Genomic DNA, 27,204 nt, shown 5'->3' with positions numbered 1-27,204 from the left:
TACCTGGAAAACACCAGGGAGTCTACTAAAAAACTTTGAGAAGTGATCAAGGAATACAGCAGCGTCTCAGGTTACAAAATCACCACTCACAAGTTGGTAGCCTTTATATATACCAACAATAGTCAAGCTGAAAAAAATAGTCATAGGTTTACAGTAATGCCAAAAAAGATGAAATATTTGGGAGTTTACCTAACAAAGGACATGAAAGATCTCTATAAAGAGAACTATGAAACTCTAATAAAAGAAATAGCTGAAAATGTTAACAAATGGAAAAACATACCATGCTCATGGCTGGGAAAAATTAATATTGTTAAAATGTCCATACTCTGTATTAATGCAATCCCTATTAAAGTCCCATTGTCAAACTTTATAGATCTCAAAAAATAATACTTCATTTTATATGGAATCAGAAGAAACCTCGAATAGCCAAGACATTACTCAGAAATAAAAACAAAGCAAGAGGAATCACGCCTACCAGACATCAGACTATACTATAAATTCACAGTGATCAAAACAGCATGGTATTGGCACAAAAACAGAGAGGTAGATGTATGGAACAGAATAGAGAACCAAGACATGAACCCAGCTACCTGCCACTATGATCTTTGACAAGCCAATTAAAACACTGAGTGGGGAAAAGATTCCCTATTTAACAAATGGTGCTGGTCGAACTGGCTGGCGACCTGCAGAAGACTGAAGCTGGACCCACACCTATCACCACTAACTAAGATAGACTCTCACTGGATTAAAGATTTAAATTTAAGACATGAAACTATAAAAACACTAGAAGAAAGTGTAGGGAAAACTATTGAAGAAATCGGCCTGGGAGAATACTTTATGAGGAGGACCCCCCGGGTAATTGAAGCAACATCAAAAATACACTACCGGGACCTCAAGCTTCATCAAATTAAGAAGCTTCTGCACAGCCAAGAACACAGTAAGTAAAGCAAACAGACAGCCCTTAGGATGGGAGAAGATATTTGCTGGTTATGTCTCCGACAAAGGTTTAATAACCAGAATCCACAGACAACTCAAACATATTAGCAAGAAGAGAGCAAGTGATCCCATCTTAGGGTGGGCAAGGGACTCGAAGAGAAATTTCTCTGAAGAAGATAGTTGCATGGTCTACAGATATGTGAAAAAATGCTCACCATCCTTAATCATCAGGGAAATGCAAATAAAAACTACTTTGAGATATCATCTAACACCAGTAAGATTAGCCAATATCACAGAATCCCAGAATCACAGATGCTGGCATGGTTATGGAGAAAAGGGAACACTTCTGCACTGCTGGTAGAATTGCAAACTAATATGTCCCTTTTGGAAAGTCATCTGGAGAACACTTAGAGAACTAAAAATAGACCTGCCATTTGATCCTATAATTCTTCTATTAGGTATATATCCAAAAGACCAAAAGTCACACTACAATAAAGATATTTGTATCAGAATGTTCATTGCAGCCCAATTCATAATTGCAGGGCCATGGAAGAAGCCCAAGTGCCCATCTACCCATGAATCGATCAATAAACTGTGGTATATGTACACCATGGAATACTATGCAGTCATAAAGAAAGATGGAGACTTTACCTCCTTCATGTTTACATGGATGGAGCTGGAGAATATTCTTCTTAGCAAAGTATCTCAAGAATGGAAGAAAAAGTATCCAATGTACTCAGTCTTACTAAGAAACTAATTTATAGCTTTCATAGGAAAGCTATAACCCAATTTTAGCCCAAGAATATGGGGAAAGGGGAGGGGGGAAGATGGGTGGAGGGAGGGCAATTGGTGGGATCATGTCTATGGTTTATCCTATGGGTGTACATGTGAGTCTTTCTAAATGTAGAATATAAATGTCTTAGCACAATAAGTAAGAAAATGACATGAAGGCTATTTTAACCAGATGGATGAAAGTATTTCAAACTGTATATAGAAACAACACACTGTACCCCATGATAGTATTAATGTACACAGCTATGATTTAATTAAAAAAAAAAAAAGAGTCTCACATGTGAATTTCGGGGGGACACAGACATGTCTGTAACATTGACGGGCTCCAGAGATTCTGCACTTCCTTCTGCCCCATCTCTTAATCCAGACTGTCTTTGAAGTCACATCTCTTTTAAAGGCCAAGAAAAACGCCAATGTATCACATCAATTCAAGTGGCTATGACAGCTCATTTGTTTTCAAAATAATAATGATGATAAATTTTTAAAAAGGGAAAAATGGGTACCAGGTCAGAAAAGGAGAAATCAACACTGAGACAGTGTTACCCAGAGCCAATGCCACATGGCCAGGGCATCTGCAGACAAACTCTCTTCTTCAGTTTCACCTACTGGGGTCCACTGGTCCCTGCTGATCTGCTCTGATCTCTGTTGCCTATCTGCCTCGGTGCTCTTTACTCCTCTTTCCTCTGCTTGGTTTAAGCTGGACCGTCAGGTAGCACACAGCCAGCGTAATTACTGCACTTTTTCTTTTCTGCAGTGATTAATTACACAGGTACCTTCCAGTGTTTCTACTTTAATTACTGGCATGGTGTGTTTAACTCAGTGCCTCCTTTTATTCTTCAAGATGGAAGTGTGTGGAGTATGTGATCAGGGAGCACATTCTGTTAATATACAGAAAACGTATTTAGCACACCAGGCGGTGACCACTGTGCGTGTACTGTGAAGTCAGGAATGACATGACATTCCTGGGGATCCTAGTTTGTTGTAGGAGTAAAACACACAAAAAGAAAATAAGCCAGTAGGCAATAAAGAAGTGAATATAATTATCAAAATGTAAAGGCTGTATAAAGTGAGTATTCAAAAGGAGAAAAATCTATTGCTAGAGCTACCATGAATTTGGGTTAGGGACTCGGGGATCTAGCAAGATGGTGGTGGCGGGACGCCTTGAATCTAGAGGTTCACATAGCAGGTAGTAAATGCATGAAACAGAACTGACAGCTTTTGCAAAAAGGCTGAGTTTGTAAAGGACCCTCCAGACCAAGTCTGACTTTGATCTACTGAGAAATTAGCCATTAAAAACTGTGGATGGGGAATGGCATAGTTTTCTGACATGTTAGAACAGGGGCAATGGTCAAGGAAGGAGAAGTAAAACAAGTTCACAGACTACTAAGAATATATGACAAAAAAAGAAGTTAGAACAGTAGTTTGAATATAAGCACTCAATTTGAGCACTCAATGAAAATAAGATATTACAAAATAAATTCAAGGACTGGCATGGTAGCAGTAGAAAGGTTGAGAAAAGAAAATCTTACTGGAAAAGAAACAGCAAGATTAGTCTCAAAAGTGCAGGAATCACTTTATAAAGATGACTCCAACATTTTTTGGATAAGTCTTAAGAGATAACTTCTTGTTTTTCCTGCAGGAATATACATGTAACTACCTTGAAGAAAATGGAAGTTTATTACCCAATAATACTTCTAATTTTCAGTTCGTAATGAATTCTTTGGGAATCCAGAAGAACTAATCTACTTGTAATTCTAATTCAATGTTTCAAATCTATTTCAATATGATAAAAATTTTCAAACTGTTTCATTGAGTAAATGAGCAAATGTACAGTTGTCCTAGATTTAGAATCCAGAGACTTGGATTTAAATCTTGGTTCCTTTCTATGTAACCATGAACATGTCACCAAACCACTCTGAGCCTGTTTCTTTTAAAATGAGACTACAAATTACTCAAAGATTGTTGCAAGGATTCAATGACATTAACACATTCAACAATCACCCAGGATTTATACTCAGAGACAGGAAATAAACTCCTCCCTCCTCCCTTAGAGTAAGAGAATTATGTTCTCTAGCTAGATCTGATTGTTGATAATTTTTAGTAACAGAACATGTATAGTTTTGAAGAATGAAATGGGTACGTGAATAAATGTACCTTTTAAAAATAAGAAATAGTGGTCTAAACACTACTGGTCTAAAAATAGAGGCTCAAACGACAGGAAGTCATTTCTCTCATTTCTAAGAGGGAGAAAGGCCAAGATGGAGGTGCCAGTAGCTGGTGTCTGGGAAGGGGGCTCTCCCTGGCGTGCAGACAGCTTCTCCTGTATCCTCAGGTGGCACAGAGAGGTAAATAGCTCCCTTCCTTCCCTTTTAGGGAAGTACATACTTGCAAGAAATCTAATGTGAATCAAATCTGAACATGGAAAGATGGCCTCCCATAGTGAATGTTCCATCTCCACTTTCAGAAGACGATCTGAGGTTGTCACATACTTCCTATTATCCGAGTCATGCTGACACCACTCAAGCATGCCAGCTTCTCACCAGGCAGAGCACACTATAGACCTCTACACACTGAGTATCAGGCCACTCAAATACAAATGACAAGGAAAATAACAGAACTGTTCAAAAGGTACTGATCTGAAGGCAATATGAGTAGTTAAAACCCATTCATTCCTGACTCATTGAACTAAAGAAATGCACTGGGGCCTTGGTGGTTCAGATATAAAAAAACTGTTTTTAATATTAGCATAGATTAAATGTCTGTAGGAGGATAACACCACTGGGCAAAGTAAACATAAACCTAACTTGTACTTTTTATCCACACCGTTATTAGAATGATATTAATTTCAGTGAAATTTCAGGAATTTTATTTAACCATTAAAGAAACTTTAATATCCTACCCATAACATTTAGATTAACAAAAATATTTTTTAAAAAAAGACTGAATACAAACTATCTTAAGACATTAACCAAACTTTTAATGTACCAATTTATTGCATATGTCAGTACAGAAAAATAGAAAGTATATTTTAAAATAAATTTATTGTAAAAAACCAAATGTAAATGTTTGCTTGCCATAGTTAGCACACAATGTACTGTAACATTCAAATTTTCTTATAAAATTTAATTACTGCTTCAAATAAAAGATGGCAAATAACAAAAAAATATGATTTACATTATGAAACTGGATTAACTTATTTTATCTGGAACATACCTGAATGTTGAAAATAACTTAAATTTTCTGCATATGCTGTACTGACAGAAATTGTTATAAATTATGTTAAACACACACTCACCTGTTACACATATATGGCACTTTTTGCAAAAAAAAGTGTCTCATACGTAGTCCTACTTTTCAACTACATTTTAAAGACACAAAATATAAATGGAGGTATATTTGCGCCATCTGGCAAGAATGTGTTGACTAGTACTAGGATGACTGCATTTATTCTGCCATACAAATAAATATAGTATTTCTAGTAAGCTGAGATGACATGCAGATATGGTAGGTAATAAGAATAAACAGAAGTGTATTTTCTACCCTAGCCATTTAAAAAATAGATGCCTGTGCTCTGTCATTTCCATCTTTTCCTGAGTAATATGCGAATACATAAGTTTAAGTGGATAATCCAAAAGTGTTATCTATGACAAATTTTTCCTTTCACAGTTTTTAAAAATATAATTATCAAACATAATAGGGAAAGGGAAGAGTGGAAAGATCAGTGGGAGATACCAGCATCCCAATCACGATCCAAATTAAAAAGTGACTTCTGTGACATCCCTTCCCCAGGAGGGAGGTGTTCCCCAAATATAAACTACTCTTCAGCTGTCTGAGCTTATAAATAATTTGTACAAAATTGAATATGGCCTTCATGCTTTGGTTGCCCCAAACCTATTCTCCCCAAGCCACATCTTACAAAAATAAGAAGAGCTGAACACGTAAGCATGAGATGGCACGGATTTTCAACAAGGTATCACTCCAGTGACATATTGCCAAAGCTGTGAGTTGTGTAAATCAAGTGTCTACAGTTCATCATAGATGAAAGCTGCCTTGCAGTAACAAAATTCACAATCCCATCTTTTTGAAAATAATAATTTTACAGTCAAAAAGTATTTGTAAAAACACAAGGTAGCTGCAATGTCAGGTACCCTGTCACTTTCTTTGATGAAAATGCTTTGCTTTCAAATGCTCTGTTTTGCACTGAGTTTCCTTTTCACAGACCTTGTAAGTTAATTATATCCCATATCTAAATCTAAGAACTGAGTCTGATTTTACTCTTCAATTATTTGTATCCTGACACAAATTATTCCTTCTTTCATTTTGCAGTATTCTTCGTATAACCCTATGATTTTTTTACCAATTTGCTCCCCACCCTCTAATAACTCCCTTTAAAATAATGAATATTGGATTTTACTCTAAATGAACTGTATCTTGCCATATTTAAGATCATTCTAGAATTTCCAAATTTACAGTAGCTTAACTTAAAATTCATTTATAAACTCCTATAGCTGCCCTTATATAAATGAACCAAAAATTAGTACATAAGATACACACATACATTTCCATTCCCACAAGCAATGAGAGTTAAAAATGAAGAAGTGACTCTTGAGAAAGTTGTGTTTTACTAAGACCAATAGCTTAGGCCACAAAATCAGAGATATTTTTAAAAACAAATGCCATGGGTTTCATGGACTCCGGATTAGTGTTTGTTTTCCAGCCCCTTCCCATTGAATGAAATACAGAAACTAGTACAGAAAGGTGTACTCCAAGACTAGACACAGCTTCTGCCCTTTATGGCAGAAAGGCTCCTTAACCTAAGAAGACAGTGAGGGTAGAAGGTGGTACATAAGGACTTGACAATTTCTGAGCTCCTGGCTTAAAAGAAAAAAAAAAAAAATCATTTACAAACCTGGAGTACCTCAAAAAAAAAAAAAAAGGCAGCATAAAAGCAAAATACTAATGAAGAAAGAGCTTTTATACCTCATCTGTGTATTTACAACTAAAGTTGATAAATTCCTCTGTAGTGTAGCAGACTAAATAATTACATGAAAATCTAAGAAAGTACTTTGTAAACTTTAAAGAATGATACAAGTATAAGGTATGCTGTGTAATCTCATGTCTAAATATACATTATGTTGTATTTTCTTTTTAATATATTAATATTTAAAATAGTCATTCTACATAGCAAGGGACTGACAAGATGAAAAGTAGCTTTTAATTGAGGTGAATTTATACATACAAAATACACCTTCCATGATATGAGTTACCGACTCATTTTAAAAAGCAAGACTTTTTACAATTAATAATTTATAGAAAAACATTCTTTAGAAATCATACTTGCTATAATTTATTTTCTCTAAGTACTGGCATAAAGTGAATCATAAGAATGTCATTTGGCAAAAGTAATTCTAGCCCTATCTCCATGGAAATAGTTTTAAATTAAGGTCACGATTATTGACCTTTTATTTCTCTGCTCTAGTTGCTTGCAGAAAGCTGATAAATATACCTAAAATATGCAAAATATTATATGTTAAAGCTGACATATTAATATACAGAGCTAAATTACATTTAAATTTTGAGGCCTGCTTAAAACAACTTGGCACAATTATGCCTCATAGCTTATATTTTTAGTAAGGTAAATCCTGCAAGTTTCAAGGGGCTTTTTGATTCTAAGTAAGATTTTTCTTACTCTATTACGTCTAAATACTACTTCCCACCTATGGCCACTTAACTGATAAATATGGTAATAGACTCTATGTTAAAAAGCTCCAGAATTCCTATATTCCCACATGTAAAATGTTTTAAATAAATAAGATTTCCTAAAACTGTCTTTTGATGTGGGAGTTGTATTTCACAGTAACTAAAATACTAAATCAAGAACATAAGGGTTTTTTTTTTTTTTTTTGGCTTTTGTTTTTGTAACTTTTATTGTCAAAAAGTCCAGTAAGTGTATGTTGCCTTTGGTGGGTTACTGGGGCTTAAAAATCAAATGTAAGAATTTTTATAAAATAGTATATACACCCATGTAATGGTAAAACTTCCTAATTTAATTCTTAAGCAGTTCTAATCTTCACTATGACTGCTATTGGTGGTTCAGTTGTAGACTTACAAAACTGACAGAGGCTAAGATTCTCTTTGCCACCAAAATTACGAATGTTAAAAAGTTCCAATATGCACATCAAAGCCGCAGTAAAATGTTAAATTTCTGTTTCTGCGTGCCATGATCTTGACAGTACCTAACAAAAACATGGTACGTTTATATTGAAAACAGGGTCGCATTTATTTGTAAGAAAAAGCTAGATCTCAGCATTCTCCAGAGCAAAACTTAAGGGCAACCTGCACATAGGCCTCAATTTCACTTCTCACCAAAAGCAAAGTAAGAGTTTACATAAAAATAGAAATAACTCAGGTAATCATATACACCAGTATATGACCAGTGCTATTTACATTTAAAATGCTGCATTGCATAATTTAAGGAATAAAATACCATCATGCATTTCATTTTAACTGTAAGTTTAAAAATGCAGTTACAGAACTAAGTTTGTTTACCATGATTGTCCCAATATTTACTTAAGAAACAATACCCAAAGGTTTCTTGTTTACATATCTCCTTCCACACTCAACTATTAATCTGCGTAACACAGATTGTATCACTTTAACAACAGGAAACTTTTGATAATCTCTATTATATTGACATATTAAACTAAAGATACGAATACATAACCACATTGAAAGTTTCGATGAAAATGTATGAAATAATCCCAAGAATTATAGTTCTTCAAATGTAAAAAACTATTCGGATCGTCATAAAGGAGCACGGAAGTCCTTTCAAAGTTTAATGTCACTCTTCAGACAAGTACAGACACAACACACTTCTAAAAGAAACATTCTTTATCATTTTGCACAAATTAAAATAGAATGCATTAATCAAAAAGGGAAACATTATATAATTGTTACATTAGATGACGTTTTTGCCATTTCTTCAGGAGAATGACTCTTTATTACTTCTTTGATGAACTGTTCAAGTGCAGTGAAATAGCCTTGGCACTGCCACGTATCATTGTGAGTCCCATCTGGAAAAATGGCTAATCTCTTAGTCCGAGACGGAGAGAGTTCATAAAGTTGCTTCATCATTACTGGTGGAATTAATTGGTCTGAGAGTCCAGAGATGAAAAGAGAAGGCATTCTGCACTGAGAGATTTTTCTGTAGGACAAAAATTTATTTTTGTAGCACCATAAAGGAAGGTAACGCATTGGAAAGAATGAAAATAAAGTGCTGGCCATATGCGGTATGCTTAAAAATGTGTTTTCCACCATAATGGCTGAAATCCTATGTGAATTTTCAGAAGCCAGATGAATAGCCACTGCTCCTCCCAAGGAACGACCAAACAGAAAAATTTTTGTCTTATCAAGGTCAGGTCTAGTCATCACATAGTCTAACACAGCTTCGGAATCTAAGTAGAGTCCTTCTTCACTTGCTTCTCCTTCACTTTTTCCATATCCTCGATAATCAACTAGCAACAGGTTAACTTTGAGGTTAACCAACATAAGCAATGCATTTGGTAACCTGTGTCCTATGTTGCCCGCATTCCCATGAAAATAAATTATAGTTGGGGAATAGGGTGAATTGTCTCCAGTGTATCGTATCAAAATAAGATTTAGACGTACTCCATCTTTGGTTCTGATGAAAATGTTTTCATGTGGAATGCCAGTGGGCGTGGGGACATAAAGGCGCGAAGAGGATGGCTGTTCAGGAAAATAAAGCAATACATCCTGGAATTTATACAGAATACCTGCTATTGATATGAATATTAACAAAAGTAAGATAATGCCTCCATACAGATGAAAAGTCACTATCAAAGGTAGAAGAGAAATACGGCAGAGAGCCCAAGACCATGACACCAAAGCTATCAGCCATCTTTCCACAAAGGCCCACAGCATCCAGGACTTTTCCATTGTAGCTTTCTGTAAGTACCCTAGAAAGAGAAAGGGAGAGGAAATATCAATGATTTAACATGTATCTATTATTTTGAAAGACTCATGATTTAATAAACTGTAATACTAGGCCATTCGATTATTAAATGTGTTAATAGTTTTAATCACTCAACAAAACTGGTTGCTCTAATCTCCCATCCCTTCTATAGTCTCCTTTCTACCACATCCCTCCACAAATATTTGTTAAATTATATTCATCTTTTAAAAAGTGCTTATTGATAGGCTTATCAAAGATCAAATGACAATAAGTATCTGGGTTCATCTTATGGTTCTCTATTCTGTTCCATACATCTACCTCTCCCTTTCTGTGCCAGTACCATGCTGTCTTGATCACTAAAGACTGATAGTATAGTCTGAAGTCTGGTAGCATGATTCCTCCTAGTTTGTTTTCATTTCTGAGTAATGTCTTGGCTATTCAATGTTTTTTCTGATTCCATATCAAACTAAGTACTATTTTTTCCAAATCTTTAAAGTATGACAGTGGTGACGCAATAGGGATTGCATTAAATCTGTATATTGCTTTGGGTAGTATGGGCATTATTTAACAAATGGTGCTAGATGAATTGGCCGGTGACTTGTAGAAGACTGAAAGTGGACCCACACCTTTCACTATTAACAAAAATTGACTCTCACTGGATAAAAGATTTACTTAAACTTAAGACATGAAACTATAAAGATTCTTGCAGAGAATGCAGGAGTAACTTTAAGAAACTGATCTGGGAGAATACTTTATGAGGAGGAGAACTCCCTGGGCAAGTGAAGCAACATCAAAAATATATTACTGGGATCTGATCAAACTAAAAAACGTCTGCACAGCCAAGAACACAGTAAGTAAAGCAAGCAGACAGCCCTCAGAATGGGAGGAGATATTTGCAAGTTATGTTTCTGACAAATGTTTGATAACCAGAATCCACAGAGAATTCAAACTTATTAATAAGAAAAGAACGCGTGATACCGTTTCATTGTGGGCAAGGGACTTGAAAAGAAGCTTCTCTGAAGAAGACAGGCTCATGGCCTACAGACACATGAAAAAATGCTCATCATCTTTAATCATCAGAGAAATACAAATCAAAACCACTTTGAGATATCATCTAACTCCAGTAAAATTAGCCCACATAACGAAATCCCCAAACCATAGATGTTGGCATTGATGTGGAGAGAAGGGAACACTTCTGCACTACTGGTGAGAATGCAAACCAATACTTCTGGAAAGAAGTTTGGAGAACACTGAGGGAACTAAAAGTAGACCTGCCATTTGATCCTGCAATTCCTCTACTAAGTATATATCCGGATGGCCAAAAATCACTTTACAACAAAGACATTGGCACCAGAATGTTTATTGCAGCCCAATTCATAATTGCCAAGTCATGGAAGCAGCCCAAGTGCCCACCGACCCATGAATGGATTAACAAATTGTGGTATATGTATATCATGGAATATTATGCATCCATAAAAAAAGATGGACACTTAATCTCTTTTATGTTTACATGGATGGAGCTGGATCATATGCTTCTTAGTAAAGTATCTCAAGAATGGAAAAAAAATCCAATGTACTCAATACTATTGTGAAACTAATATATAATCACCCACACTTTCATATGAAAGATAAAACACAATTATAGCCCATAAAAAAGGGGAGAAGAGGGGGGAGAGGGGAGGGGAGGGTGGTGGACAGGTGGAGGGAGAGTATCAGTGGGACCTCACCTACTGTGCATATTGCAAGGGTACATGTCAAATATATTAAGAATATAAAAGTCTAAACACAACAATAAGTGAGGCGAATGCTATGTTAACCAGTTTGATGTAAACATTCCAAATTGTATATAAAATCAGCACATTGTACCCCATAAATGCAGTAATATACACAGTTATGATCTAATAAATAAAACTAAAAAGTGCTTATTTAATGCCAAGTACCATCATTCATGTGTTCACTGATTTGAAAGAAAAGTAAGTTGGTGCTATATTCCCAGATTTTTAAAGAAGGAAACAGGGGCGCAGTCTGTCTCCCTGGCTATCACCCAAAGCAGAAGAGCTGGGAGGGGCAAACAAACAGGATTCCACAGCTCATGCCACATCTGATGTTAAGCTACGTATGTCTAGGGTAAATTTTAGTAATCAAGTATTTAACAATTCTAACCTGGCAAAAGCATATAATTTATTGTCAGCTTTTTGAAAATTTCAGCTGTAGGAAATATAACTAAACAAATGAGGGTAAGAAACAATAAAAATTTTCTCCATCTACCTGGAGGTTTTCACAGGTAAATTTAAACAATTTACTTAAATTAACCACTAGATTCTATTACTGTATTTTTTTTAAGTTTAATGATTTGTCTTTCACATCTGATTAAAAATAAATTTCAGGTTGCTAGTATCATGAAATATGTAATATCTTTTATGTAATCTTTATAGATTACTGATTATTGATAAGGCAATAAAGACTTGGGGAATAAGTGTGACATAAATGGAAAGAAATTCTCTGAGAAGCAGAGACAAATGAAAACCAAGTGAGTCACTGGAAAAAAAAATTCTTTAAAGAATATTAAAAAATATAACTGATATAAAGAAAATAAGGAAGAAAAACTATTAAAAGATACTTTTCTGTTACAAAAGGTTTACACATGTTCTCTTAAAAAAGCAAAAGGACATGGAGGTGGGAGGAACACTTGAGTCCAGGAGCTCCAGACCAGCCTGGCAACATAGCACTCTATCAAAAAAAAAAAAGGCCAGACTATAGTCCTAACTACTCAGGAAGCTGAGGCAGAAGGACTGTAGGAGCCCAGGAGCTTGAAGCTGCAGTGAACCATAATGGTGCCACTGCACTCTACCTTGGTGACAGAGGGATGCCTTGCCTTTTAAAAAAGAGAGGGAAAAAAAGGAAAAAAAGTAAGATATGTCACAATAATCTGTACTATTCATCTCCTTATGCACATTTACCACATTTTAAAAATGCTAAATTTCATTTTACTCACAAATTATAAAGAAGTTATTCTTTAACAAATAATTGCCAATGATTTTAAAATAATTTACTCTATGCCACAAACTATTAAAGCAGCATTTCATTATATATCAAATTAAACACCACAAAATCATAAAATCAAGTTAAATTAGATTGGTTACACAGACAATAAGTTGAATAATTTAATAAATTTGATTTTCACTATTATTTCACTAAACATAGACTTTCATATTTGAATTCTCACTCAAATGAATTTTTTGAACATAAACCAAAATAGCTTTCCTTTTGGTTTTCCAGAAATCAACACTGCCACCCAGTGGTAGCAAATCTTATTACTGAGCCTGACCTGCAATCCAGAGGAGGTCAGGAAGGTATAACAAAAATCTAGGCTCAACCACCACAACACAGAATACCTGAAAACTGCAGGTGTAAACCGGCTCAAAATTACATTAAAAGAAGTTATAGTATCAAACCTAAATACCATACTTATTATACTGAATATTTCATTGTTTTATAATTTACCATAGTTATTTGTCAACAGCTTAAATTAGGCAAGGCTAACTTATATTCCTCCTCTGTGGCAGACAAATCTCAACACCTATCTGGTCATTTAAACTTTTCTTCTAATATTTAGTTAACTTTACAATATCTGATTGATTTTAGATTATACCCTGAAGTTGTGTGAGAGAAATCTGAAAACACACTGGCATTATCATTATGTATCAAAATAAAATAATTTTAATTTTTGTTAAAATTAGGATTAACAAGATGCATACATACAAAGCGTGTATATATATCTCAGAGCACTGCAACATTTGGTAAATAAGATACTACTTACGATAGTGAAAAATATAAAAATTTACTGTTTTTTTCATAGCCAACTCAATTGTTTATTACAGAGGTATCAGAGATAAGCCAAACATCATTTATCTGATGAAGAGGAAAGAACACACTAAAATTCCATCACTCTGAAAATCTTTTCTGAATCACGTAATTCCTGAATAATGCTGTATGTAGGTTACTATGAAAGTTTTGAGACAAACTATGTCATTATTTCACTTCCAAGAAACACAGCAGACAGCATCCTTTCTGATCCATCTGTGCAAGTTTCAACTTGTTTGGCTTATCAGTGTTGCTGGGAGGGCTTCAATTGTTTCCATCTGTGTAAAGTCTGCATTTATGGTTTTTGTGTATCTCAAAATTTTTGTAATGACCCATGTATTTATCACCTAGTATTCCAGTCTGAATTTCTTTTGCAGTAGAATAAGAATTTTAAAAATACTTATGTATAAGGCTGGTCAGTAATATCAAGTGAGATTAACAGTAATAGCATATAGATTAAAAATGCTATAGTTATGTTAACACTGACTGTGTGAGCAGTATTTCTGGTTCCACTATGACTTTCTTAACTGTGTTCTGTTCAAATTAGCTCTTATTTAAAAAAAAAAAAAAACTATTGTAACACCAGATAAAATACAAAGTTCCAAATACACGAATAAAGCATACATTTAAATTTGCCTTATTCTGACATCTATATAAATTTTAAAATAGTTAAAATTGACCTATGAAAAGTTCCTTTTGTTTTAGGAGCCTCTAATTTTGAATTTCTGCAAACAATTCTGAATTTAAATCTGTGAGACTATGTTTCCATTTTTCACTACTATACCCACTAATGGGTAGTACAGCTCTTTATACAGAATGAAGGCTAAAAATGTTTTAATAACATATCTGAATTATTAAGTTTCCAAGAACACTAAAGTAGTCTGAGCAGTGGGCATTTATGTTTAAAAATGAACATTAGAAAAACTAGTATATTTGTTTGAGTTTATTACCAGTTATGAACAGTAAGAAATAAACCTGCAGTTTTCCACAAAACATTCCTGAAAAGTCACTGTGATTACTGTGATAATCAAGCATAATCTTACAATGGATTGCTACACTATGGAAGTCAGAATAAAAATCAATTCATTTTGAGTAACATCAAATAGAAGTCAATTTTAAGGACAGGTGAATAAAAACTGTTCTGGGCTGTGTGCCTCTTCTCTTTTAATATATTCTGATATAGTGGTGGTTTCAAATGAGAAGTCTGTTCACAAACTGATTTTTTTCCTAACCCAACTCACCAATAACCAGTTCCTTGACCATATCTCTACCTTAAAGATGCTCTTATAGGAACAGAGACAAATGAGCAATATTGAGAAGAATTTTTTATTTACTAAATTTGCTAAAACTATCAGCAAAACATAACCATCCTGAGCCATCTGCTGAGATGTAAAAATGACTTTCATAGAAACTCAGACATTAAGACAGTCGATGAAAATGAACACTGCCGCTAAGAAAGTCAACTGCGCGGGTCCTACAGGCAGAATCATGTGAGTTTTCTATTTATTTTGTCTATAAATTAGTGTGAGTAAAGGGTTAACAAAACCTTTCACCTTCTCTCTATTAAAAATGACCTCTCCTTAACCTTCTAGCACTGTTTCCCTGGAAACCTGAAAAAGGTGGGATATCAGCTGTTTCCAAGCAACATTGTTCGTAGTAAAAATGATTTCTATTGGTGAACTTCATCTGGACTGAGAGGATAGCAAGCAGGGCAATTTATACCGAGTGGGCAGTGTAAATAGGGGCTTGTCTAAATGGGATACAGCTTCTAATTGGCTCGCCCTTTGCTGAGTCCCAGATGCTATGCCAATGTGCTATTACAAAAGACACGGTGTCCTATGGAGCATGAAACAGCTAAGCCAGGGTGGTGCTCCCTCCCACATGCGTGTCATCTTTTCACTAGATCTGGGCTATCTATCACCTGGGAACAATAAACTTGACTGTGACATGCTGGGTTTTCCATCTCGTGTTTTTCAACAAAGCAGAGAGGGTGGTACACTGTATGGTCTATTACAGTCTAGTGGGTCTTGTGAGTAGGAATGTCCACCTAATCCCAAGAACACAGCTGCTGGTCATACAGAATGAGCAAGGCAAATGAGTACATCCTATGTGGCAAGACATATATGAAATGTGTCATCAGAAGAGATAAAGTATTTGTCAGGTTCTTTTGCACATGAAATGCATTTGGTGATATCATCTTAGCACCACAAACAATCTGGAGAAATAATAAGTTTGATATACTCAACAGTTACAGTTTATACTAATTAGAAGGGTTGTTTAGTGGGCGAGAATGTGAGACCTGATCTGTGTGCAACAGAAACATGGCTGACTAATAACCTGTCATCTTCTTGTTTTACATCATTACTGCATATTTTTTCTTTTTTTTGTCAAAATGTCAGAAGTGGAATTACTGCATATTTTCAACCTTATGCCTACACTCTAAATGAATCCCTCATCTGCACATTTCTCAATTCTGCCTTTGCCATGTCATCAGATCTGATCTTACATGTGAAAAATCCCTAAAAACCCATCGTTACGTGGCTTAACAGCCTCCTCCATCACTTCCACGCTGAGAATTTGATGAGTTTTCATAATGATCTTTCATTAAACCTCACAAATCCAGTGGCTCTTTCTCAATACATACAGCAACTCCACCACCAAAGTGGCATTCACCACTAACTCCTCTAGCTCACCACATACTCAAATTGCTCCACCCTATCCCCTCTAAGTAGGCATTTTTCAAAGTCTCATCTACTGTCTTTTACATTGCTGTTTCTTGCCCTCAGTGACTCACTATGTGCACGGCTCCTACTATCACATCTGTGTGGGAATCATTCTCAATCTACATGTCTACTCTTCATCTACCAATCTCCATTTACTGGTCTTCAAGTACCTGACGCTTCATAACTTACCCAAACTTACCCAAAATTACACTCATCCTCCTCCTCATCCAACATTTTATACACTTTGTTAGTTATCAACAAAGCACTGATGATAAACAATATCATCATTTGTTTATGTAAACAAATGCATTTTATAAAAAACATGGGTTGGGTGGCACCTGTGGCTCAGTAAGTAAGGCGCTGGCCCCATATACCGAGGGTGGCGGGTTCGAACCTGGCCCCAGCCAAACTGCAACAACAACAAGAAAAATAGCCAGATGTTGCGGTGGGCGCCTGTAGTCCCAGCTACTCGGGGGGCTAAGGCAAGAGAATTGCCTAAGCCCAAGAGCTGGAGGTTGCTGTGAGCTGTGATACCAGGGCACTCTACCGAGAGTGACAAAGTTAAACTCTGTCTCTATTAAAAATAAAAATAAAAACATGGGTTTTCAAGGCTCAAAATTTAATACGTAGAATAAAATTTAACTAGATTTACAGCATCAAAAATAATTATATATTACAGTATAAAAATCATGAACCTTATTATAACACGTACTGGTCTTGTATGTAAATGAAAAACTCAATCTCAGCAATAATTTTTTGTGCTTTTTATTTTGTTGTTGTTGTTGTTGTTTTGAGACAGAGCCTCAAGCTATCCCCCTGGGTAGAGTGCCATGGCATCACAGCCCACAGTAACCTCCAACTCCTGGGCTCAAGCGAGTCTCCTGCCTCTGCCTCCCAAGTAGCTGGGATTACAGGCGCCCGCCACAACGCCCAGCTATTTTTTGGTTGCAGGCATCATTGTTGTTTGGTGGGCCCAGGCTGGATTTGAACCCGCCACCTTAGGTGCATGTGGCTAGCACCTTAGCCACTTGAGCTACAGGCGCTGAGCCTGTGCTTTCTTTCTAAATGAGGTGGTCTGAGGTGTCACATTGATATTAGTGAGCATGGCTCAAGAAATAATCTACTGAAAGCAGAATTAATCTTTATTATAATGTACTATATAGACAAACTAGATATAATTAAGATTGTTTTCCTTTTAAAAGAATATTTTTCAAGTATCAGTGACATCTTTCTATGTAAAAATTCTAACCACATGATGGAATTTAACAGGTAGGGTAATGATCATCTTGGGAATTTCACGGTCCTAATTAACTGATTATAGTCACCTTTAGTGTTCTATATGTTTTCTGTCTTCTGTCTTTAAACTTACATCCATTACAGGTAAAGATAACCAATTTAAGACTAAAGATAAAAACAATGTAAGTGTGCGTGCGAATGTCTCACACCACCTTGTTGGCAGTGGATTAGCTGAATGAGTCAGCTGAGTGAGTGACGGCCATGCTCATCTCATCTCTACTGATCATCTTGTGTGCTCCCTCTTTTATGTACTTGGAGGATCACAAATGTTTTGTTTTTAACTAAAAATAATTTAATTAACTTTTATAAACTACTGCTTTAGAAAAAATAGAGATCAATAGCAAAGTTATATCCACCCTAATGATAAGAGTCCTCAGAATACCACTGCAAGGCCCCAGGGAATTTGTAAAACGCAGTATGGACCCCTGAAGCAGTCCCCTAGTTCATTTCCCAGCCCCTTCCCAAGGAAATGGTCACCAGATGCTGACACATCCTACTATATTAAGATAAAACACAATGCTACAAATAATTTGTACATGGGTGTGAATCACAGTACTTATGTACTGTCAAGTTTAAAATCATAAATGTATGACAGCCCGTGCTCTCAGGTAGATCATGATCTATTCAGTAGCCCTGATCCAACACATGAGCTACTCAGAAGACACACATGGACATAAACAGCCAGACACGTCTAACATGAGTTCATTTAATTACCCAGGAGAAAGACAAGCCAGAGAAGGATCACCACTGTCCTTAAACAGTATAAAAACTTGACAGTAACTCTGTCCTTCATAACATAATATTAGTAATCTCTTAATTTCATCAAGCATGATTACTTACAGAAACCAAGTAGAAACATATGCAAATGTTTGAAAAACAGGATAAAACACAACTCCAGTGTATTAAAAATCTCTTACTTGCCATTAAACAGCTGTCTGTGTCCCTTGCTAATAATTTTCTTCATTTAGCACAATTTTTCACGGGATCTAGAAGTATTCAGCACAATCCAAATAAATAGTTGGGAAGGACAGTGTAGAGAAATTAGAACAATTAAACTGGAGAACTTTAAGGGCCCATAGAAAGACATCAGGGAGATTCTGGTATCTTTTTATGCCAGTGGTTCTCAAAAGGTGGTTATAGATTCTTAGGGTGCCTAAGACCCTCTAATGAAGTCCATGAGATCAATATTATACTCATAATAATATGAATAAGTTATTTACTTGTTCACCATTTGACATTTGTACTAATGGTGCACAAGCAATGATGGACAAAATTGCTTGTGTCTTCCCAAGAATCAAGGCAATGACACCAGGTGTGTGGAGGTCACTGTATTCTTATCACTATGAACTCACAGTAAAAGAGGGGGCAAAAGCCAGTTTTATTTAAGAATGCCATTAAAGAAGCAGTAAAACTTATTAATAACTCAACCAATGAGTACGCATTTTTTCACGTGTGACAAGAGTGTGACAAATGGGAAGTATACACAACGTACTTGTGCTGTGTATTGAAACACAGCAGAACTGTGAGCTGGATAAGGTTTTTTTTTTTTTTTTGGTGACATGTTGTAGACAATTTTTAGAAAATGAATGAAGTTGCCAGTAGTGTACCAACTATTAAAGACTTTTCAGATGACGCTGTGCTGGTGGTGGTGATATTAACTTATGTGTCAGCATTTGGAAAAACTTCATTGTAAATAAACCAATAGATTTTAATGTAACAGAGAAAAAACTTCTTTGAGACATGGGTTACAGATGGCACAAGGTAAAGTGACTTTTAAGGAACTACCACTGCTGAGTGCTAGAGTAATACCATGGAATAGGAATCTCCACGATTCTCTCAGCAGACAAATAAATCTATGTTACCCCCTGGACAACTACAAATGTGTATGAGCCTGATTTTCTTCATGTTTCACACACAGAGGATTGCCTGTCTTCTATTAAGCAGACATTAGAGATATTTTTCAAAAATGTAAAAAAAAGTCATACTCCTATTTTTCTGCAATTATAGTTGTTTCACAAAAAATGATATTTTTGCTAATAGTTAATGCACTTATTACTGGTTATTTTTAAACAAATTATGTATTTTATAAAGTCCCAGTTCTATTTAATTTCTAACAATAAATACGTATATAATCCAAATATACAAAAACTCTTTGGAGCACTTCAAAAATTTTTTACAATGTAAAGGAAGCTGGGAACTGGGCCTGTGACCGTGGGAGAGTGACAATCACTTGAGCTCAGGAGTTTGAAGCTATAGAGAGCCAATGAGCTCAATGCAGCCTGAAAGACCAAGATCCTGTGTCTAAAACAAAACAACAAACTGAAAGGATCTGAGACTTTACTTAACAAATGCAATCAGCAAAACCCGGCTTCTTGTACCTTCAATGAATCTCCAACAATAAATTAAAAAAAAAAAAAGTCTGAGAACCACTGTTCTATATTGTCTAACTACATAACTGTATTAAATTTTCCCCAGAAACTTGCCTCTTTCAAATTAAGATGTACATTAATGTAAACCCTTTGTACATTCTATTATAAATATATTTAAGGATTTTTACTTAGTAATATTTAATCCAAAACTTAGGTGTAAAGAATAACAACTTGAATATATCAGAAATTAAAACTCAAATAATGCGAGTGGATGCATTTTAACTATTGCCCTAATAACTAGGAGGGCAAACTAGATAAACTATTATTCTTCACAGGTAACATTTTATCACAGATAAATGCCCCACAAATTAAATTCTGATTGTTTTTAATTACAAACGTGTACATTGTACTGGACATTGTATATCTGATTTACTGATTCAGTCAATAGCAAATGGTCTTTGAAAACAACAAAAGATGTTTTCACTCGCAGGTGAATTAAATATGAATTTCCCCAAAACAATTTGGTAAAGGCCAAACAATTTTACTTACAATTAAAAAGTCCTACGCCATATATATATTTTTTTTTTTTTTAAGGTCCTTAAGTCCACTGAAAACTGATAATTTTAGGAACTGCTCACACACTGGAAAAAACCCTACAAGGGTCAGGGCAGTTGCAGGTTCAAGTTAAGACCATAAGAAGGAGAAAGTGAGTTCACGTGTCACTGCTGACATCCACTTCCCAGGAGACAATGAGGACCTGAGGTGCTCATGTATTACTCCGGAGCCAATTCACAGCTTCCAATCACATTTCAAGTAATACACAACTCAGATTCAGCATTCTCACATCAATGTACCTCTCTTTCTGCTAGGCCCTGGGAAGTTAAGAAACCATGCCAGCTGCACAGCTGAAATGGAAACACAAATAGCTGTTCTCAGTGTGCTGGAGACACCACAGAATGAATTATCAATTTCCCTAATGGTTACCCACATGCCATCAATAATGAAAAAGTATGTATTAATAGTCCTGTGGGACAAATGAACAGTAACTGCCTAAGAGACGTTGGATAATAACTGAACATTTCAGAGAACATTTTAAACTGGGATTTAAATCCACATGAGCAGATACCTCAAAAATAATACTTGACAATAACTTAGCATTTCTGTACTTTCCTTCTTGAAGTATGAGAGACTTGGCACAGAGAGTCAACTATGACAGAACTAAATTGACAGACCTTAACATCTCTATGGAATCCAATCACAATTCGTTCTAAGATTATAAATATCTGAAATGGTTCTTAAAAAATGTGAACAGTGGCATCAGAATTTAGGCTGGTAATGAAATTTAGGAAGTTTCCAACTTACAAATGGGCAACATACTAAAACTTTCCCTATAAACCAGATGGACGTAACTCAGAACTTATTGTCTTGCATAAAACCAATGTTACAGAAGTAGGCTAGCACATACATGCACATAGGTCACGTTCTGCAAATACCACGCTTTTGCAAGGGATTTCAGCAGAACGTAATGTCGAAGGAGTTAAGACCATGTGAAAGAGCAACCCAAAATGTAATAATGTATTACGAATTCTGTCATTTACGGGAAAAAAAAACTCTTAATTAGAAGAATCAGAAGAACTAGAGCCTTTTTTAGGCCTACTCAAATAAGGGTATTTAAGAGCCTTAGACTTTCCTAAGGCAACTAAACCAGATTAAAAAGATTTCTGAATCTCTGAATAATAATTAGATTCTAAATTAATGAAAACAATGAAACAGATTTCCCTGAGATAAGCGACAAAGAGAGAGGAGGTCAAAGAAAAATGTTTGGTCCCACAGTTCCCAGTACCTAACCCTAAGTCACATTGTTGGCTCAGAACAACTTGGTTAGATGGCAAGAGGCCTTAAAGAAGAAAGGTACTATGCCAGGAGCTACCTGTAGGTACCGAAGCTGCCTTGCATTCATCATCTCAAATTAACTGTCAACGGGAGGGAGCTCGGTACTGTGGGAAGTTGACAATGTTTGGGGGCATGGTCGCTCATAGCTAGGCAGATTTTGCCAACTCACTCAGCATCTCTAAATATCTCTTTCTTCACATGTAAAAGGAAGATGAAAAATGTAATTGAAATACTGTTCTGATCAAGTGTAATAGTGTTAATAAATGCTACCTCAGTGGGACAAAATTTAGAGTACTTTATTACCTATCAGAGCTGATTAAGTGAAAACAAGTACAAGCAGAAGTCCAACTAGTCTTGGATTAAATAATGGATATGATTGACTGAAAGCTCCTGGGACCATATGAACAAAAGAAATAACAAATGCAATTCCTTACTGAGGACAGGTAGATCTTCCAGAAATCATTTCCCTGGTCCCCTACTCCCAACTGCAACCATTCCATGTTCTGTAGTTTGTGCAAACCTAAGTGGGGGCACTTACTATTACACTGAAGTAGCATTTATTAACACTATTACACTTGATCACAACAGTATTTCAACTGCAGTAATTAAACTGCATATTGGCCTGTGAGTTCCTTGATGACAGTGACTTACTTCAACCTACTCAACTCTGTATTTTCAGTAATACAGCCTATTGTATACAGGCTATGATATGCCTCCATTAACAAATACTGAATTGAGCAGTTGATATCTTAGGTAGGGTACATGATATCCTACCTAAGGAATTGCTATGTAGTGGAATAAAAGTATTTTAGTCGAAGTTATGTGATTAACCTAAGCATGCACATAAATACTAATCCATACAACACTCCTGCCCCTGAAAACCAGGAGAGGGTCGAAGATAATCAAACATCAGAACTTAAAGCCTATTCTTTCCTCTTTCAATTCAGTTACTGTTACAGAGAAAAACATAAGAAAAAAAACTGTTAAATGAGACTTATTTTTAGGTATGTTACCTTGGGCAGCAACACTAGTATTGTATTTTAAATAAATTAATATTAACAAAAACCCAGAAAACTGACTTCAATAGTATGGGGTGCTCTCTTGATGTTTTTTTAAAAACCTAGAACTTCCTGCCTTGGTATTCGCAGATATAAACCTGTTACTGACGTGAACAGATCAAGACAAGTTCATCCCTCCAATCTTAGTAGGAAAGAGTTTTCTATTTTACTTTTTATCTCTGTGTGGGAGGGTAGAGGCGAGGAGGGCTCAATTCTTAAGGATCATACTCTTTTACACATTACTGGAAATACAACTGACATACAATGTTAAGACCTTCACTAATGTTCAGGTTCCACTAACAAAATGACAGCAGACAACCCACTGGTAATAAGCGCACTTTCGTTTCCAAACAGGTACGTGGTTTCTGTTTGTGTACCCTGCCCTCGAAGTGACGGAGCAGGGTCAGGGCGGCCGACACCGGCTGCTACGCGGGCAGGCGCGGCGCCCGGGGCCGGGTCCCGCACAGCCCCCGGCGCTCGGCCCCCGCACGCCGCCCTGGGAAGCCGCTTGGGCCCCGCAGCCTCTTCCCGGCCTCCCGCCAGGGCTTCGCGCCCACCGTGAGGAGCGGGCGGCTGCCCGCGACCCTCCTCGAAGGCGCGGACCCGGCGCTCGGGCCCCGCGAGCTCCGCGTCCCCGGGCCGCACTTACTCAGACTTGCTGGCAGGCTGCGCAGTCGGCCGCGGGCACGAAACCGGGCGCCGCGCAGCAGCGTCCCCCTGCGCCGCCTCCGTCGCTCCTCATCGTCCTCCTCTCGCTGAGGGGCCGCTGCCGTCGCCACGGTCTAGCCCCGAGCTCCTGTAGCGCGACTCTTCAGCTGCCCCACTTCCGGCTCCCGCTCGGGTGTCGCCGGCAAATGCCCCCGCCGGCACCCGCATAACCTACTCTCCGCCTTCCTTCCTGGAGTGGGAACCCTGCCCGTGCTCCCGGGCATGCGCAGAAGCCGTCTGGTTGTCGCAGACGGTGGCTCGGACGGAAAAGATACCTCGGTGGCTGTGGGCGTCTGGCCTGCGACCTGAGGAGCGCCTGTCCCTCCCCGCTCGGCACCGGGAGGACCTCAGGTTCCGCACCGAAGTGCCAGGAGGAGCCGGACCCGGTGACCTCCGGGCGCTCACTAGATCGTTCTGCCAGACGCAGTTTTTACGGAAGAAATTGTGTCTGCTTGATAAAGTTGTTGGGGGGAGGGGACAGGGGCGTCTCAATTTGTTCCAGGATTTAAAGCTTTTCCAGAGCTATTTTTCTCTTCCTTACCTCTATCAAGAGTGTGCTGTCAGGGTAAGGGCGGATGCAGGATTTTGAGGGCTGAACCTTGTACAATCTGGAGAACGCTTTTAAAGGGAAAGAATGCAGAATTATCTCATTTTTGCCAACTTTACAAAAGTGCAGGACCATGGGAACGTGTTCCAGGGCCTGGAAGTAGCCACGCAAATGGTCCTTTGGCACCTGGGCTTTATTAGCATCGCTGTTAACCGCCTGGTGCTCCAGGTTGTACTGAGTTGTTTGCTTTCACATGCCTGCCTCCTCCTCCCTTGGGCATTGCCTATACCATGGACTCTATTTTATATAGAGGATGTTTCATTCGTTTTTTGTTGTTTGTCTTTTAATTATTCATCCTACTGTGAAGAGTAGTCAGACTTGAACAAGGGAGGGGAGAAGGGAGAGGTTAGTAATCTTGATTGGAACCAGCGCCAGACCTGTGGTCACTTCACAGCAAAGCAAGAACTGCAAAAACTCAGGATGGCCCAGCACTGACGAATGCGGCAGGTGCAGGACAGGTGTCACCTCCAGTAAGCTTTCCCTCATTATTCTGTAATTATAATAAATTAGCATTGCAGGGTTGACCTCTCCCGGGTGAGGAAAACAGAGGAATTATGGATATGGCCAACAGGAAAGAGATCAAAGGAGGAAAAGGCCTAACTAACGGACAAAAATGGAACAATACAAACACTAATCACCTTTCCTCCCACTGCAGAAAATGAAAGGTTGCTAATGATAGGTAGTTAGATAAGAGCGAGTGGATGGCAGGTGTGTTTAGGAGGCTATTTTGGATTGGCTTGGGTCTGTCTGGCTTAAGCTCTTATGGGAATGAGCTGATCAAGAGCTTGCAGATGAGTTGTTTGGGGGAGCTGGTCGTTTTGGAGGACTGATTAATGTCCCTGGGACTTTCTGACATGGACAGATAGATACAAGTTTTTAGGGGAACAGAGATGATCAAGACCCTGGGAAATTTCCAAGGAGCAGCTGACACCCCTCAAAAGTTGTGTATAAAATCCAGTACAGTGCTCTCCATGATGCCTGCAGTCTCTAGGATAGGCCCTGCTTGCTGTCCAAGCTGTTAAACATTTCCTTTCTTGCTAAAACGTTACTTGCTCTTGTTCTCTTCAGTTATTTCAGGGAAATCCAAATCCTCCAAACCTCACTGGGCCACCCTAACACTAACACCAACACCTAGACTCTGGGGCACCGGCTCTTTCCCAGCCTGCCCCTCTCTCTTCTCCATAGTGTACTTTCTTTTTACTGCAGCCCCTTTTCCAGCTTGCCCTCCCTTTCCTGAGAGTGTATTTTTGCTTCAGTAAACTTGTCACCATCGCTGGCTTGACCATGTGTGCATCCTTAAGCAAAAACCCTCCCCTATCGGTGGCACTGGTAGGAGATGGAGAGCGCCAGGTCAAAGCTGGGCACTTGATTCATAGCTTCCTGTTGTTGATTACCTAATAAGTGCCAAGAACTAATTAGGCCATTTACAAAAATAAAACAATAATCACAGCAATTCTAAAAGACATTGTTACTTAATGGAAAACCCCTTGATTTTCTATGAACCAAGCACCTAAAATACATTTAACATGATAAAATGAGTACTGGACTTTGAATCAATTTGGAGTTTGTCTGGTATCCTAATGCATGGTTCCTTTCATACCACTAACACAAAATCCAGTCTCTGACACTGCAGGAGTGTTAGGTAGGGTCCAGGAGGAAAGGGAAATGAGTGGCTCAGTAGATGCTGAACATGGTACAGATGTATACAGACAAGGGGCCCTTTACCTGAAGGGCACCGGGAGGCTCTTCCAACAGAACACTATTGAGTGCTCCTCTAAAGTAAATTGATAATTAAATTCAACTATAGGTGAGGATTTAATCAGCAAACAGTATTATATGACTTTACAACACTGCAGATGATTTAAGAAAAATATTAGGGTGAATTAGACATGCAAAGAAAATAACTGAATTTTGCTGGACTAGAAGGAACCCTAGGTCCTAGCTCCCCTACAAACTAGCACTGCAAATTATATGTGTCGGTTTTGTGAAATGAAATTTTTGTACATTAGACAAGTTCTAAGGACACTCACAGCTCTAAAATTTCTTACAGCCCATTGCAGCAAAATTTCATTTTCACCTTAAACCAACAATATTTTACCCTAATCTTATTTCTCATTTCTTATTTCTCTATGGTAGAAGGAGGCAGAGCACAGCAACATTTCAGGGGAAACCAACGGCTCCTGGAGTACAAAAACTGAGTGCGTTTCCATCGCCCAATCTTGAATATCTCGCACAATTACTACATCATAAGAGGCTCGATAAAGATTTGTCAAGTAACTTTATTTTGAACCCTTGAGAAGAGTCCATAGTTTATTTCTGGACATACAGCTGCTTATTTCCGTGTTATAAACTATGTATTGTTATGAATTACGTATTATTTCTGTATGAAGAGACAAGAACGCAGATCACAGTTACAAAAATGAGAAACCAAACAGCCTTAGTTTTGGAAAAGCCTATTTTTCTAAGTGAAACAGTGCACGTTCTGGGTGAGAGGATGTCCTCGCAAAAAATGAGTAGTTACCACTGTTTTTCGTGCACAGAATGAGAACTCTTAACTACTTGCTAAGGGGGCGGGAGGGTTCAGGGTCCTTGTATCAACCCAACGTACAAAATAATCTTAGTCTCGCCCGACGACAACTTGTCTGTGGGGAAACCGTTTACAGAGAAGCACCTGCTGCAGACTAACGGGAGATATGCTGAGTCACAACTTGAACCGGGTTCGCTCGAGTCCCGCCTCCGCGGCGGGGCGGGCGACTCTCTCCTGTCCACTCCAGCATAGCTGCGCCTGTGCACACCGTTCCCGTGACGTCACGGCCTCCGGGCGCTCTGGTCGCCACTGCGCCTGCGTGTATTGTTCGCGTGACGTCAGGGCCCTCGGAGGGGAGTTTTTGGGTAACCGCTACGCCTGCGCGGCCAGCAGCTGGCGGAACCGGCTTCTGCCGACTCCAGCTTCCGGTTTGGTCTGTAAGCGTCAGGCTTGCGGTCA

The 27,204-nt window shown here is 37.8% G+C and overlaps 1 protein-coding gene across 1 annotated transcript; it reads right to left on the bottom strand.

Annotated features, from left to right (window-relative positions):
* Positions 1 to 7,991: 7,991 nt before the first annotated feature.
* ABHD13 (abhydrolase domain containing 13) lies at positions 7,992 to 23,839 on the bottom strand. The gene is made up of 2 exons (XM_003789619.2): positions 23,553 to 23,839; positions 7,992 to 9,704 (listed from the first exon to the last, which is right to left on the bottom strand). Exon 2 carries the CDS (start codon positions 9,682 to 9,684, stop codon positions 8,671 to 8,673), a length of 1,014 nt encoding a protein of 337 aa, XP_003789667.1. The 5' UTR covers positions 9,685 to 9,704; positions 23,553 to 23,839; the 3' UTR covers positions 7,992 to 8,670.
* Between the last annotated feature and the right edge of the window lie 3,365 nt (positions 23,840 to 27,204).

This window comes from Otolemur garnettii, unplaced genomic scaffold, assembly GCF_000181295.1.
Source record: "Otolemur garnettii isolate 467f Iridium unplaced genomic scaffold, OtoGar3 scaffold00034, whole genome shotgun sequence".
NCBI lineage: Eukaryota > Metazoa > Chordata > Mammalia > Primates > Galagidae > Otolemur > Otolemur garnettii.
Note: the sequence above shows the minus strand (reverse complement) of the source record. Positions and strands in the feature narration are given on the sequence as shown.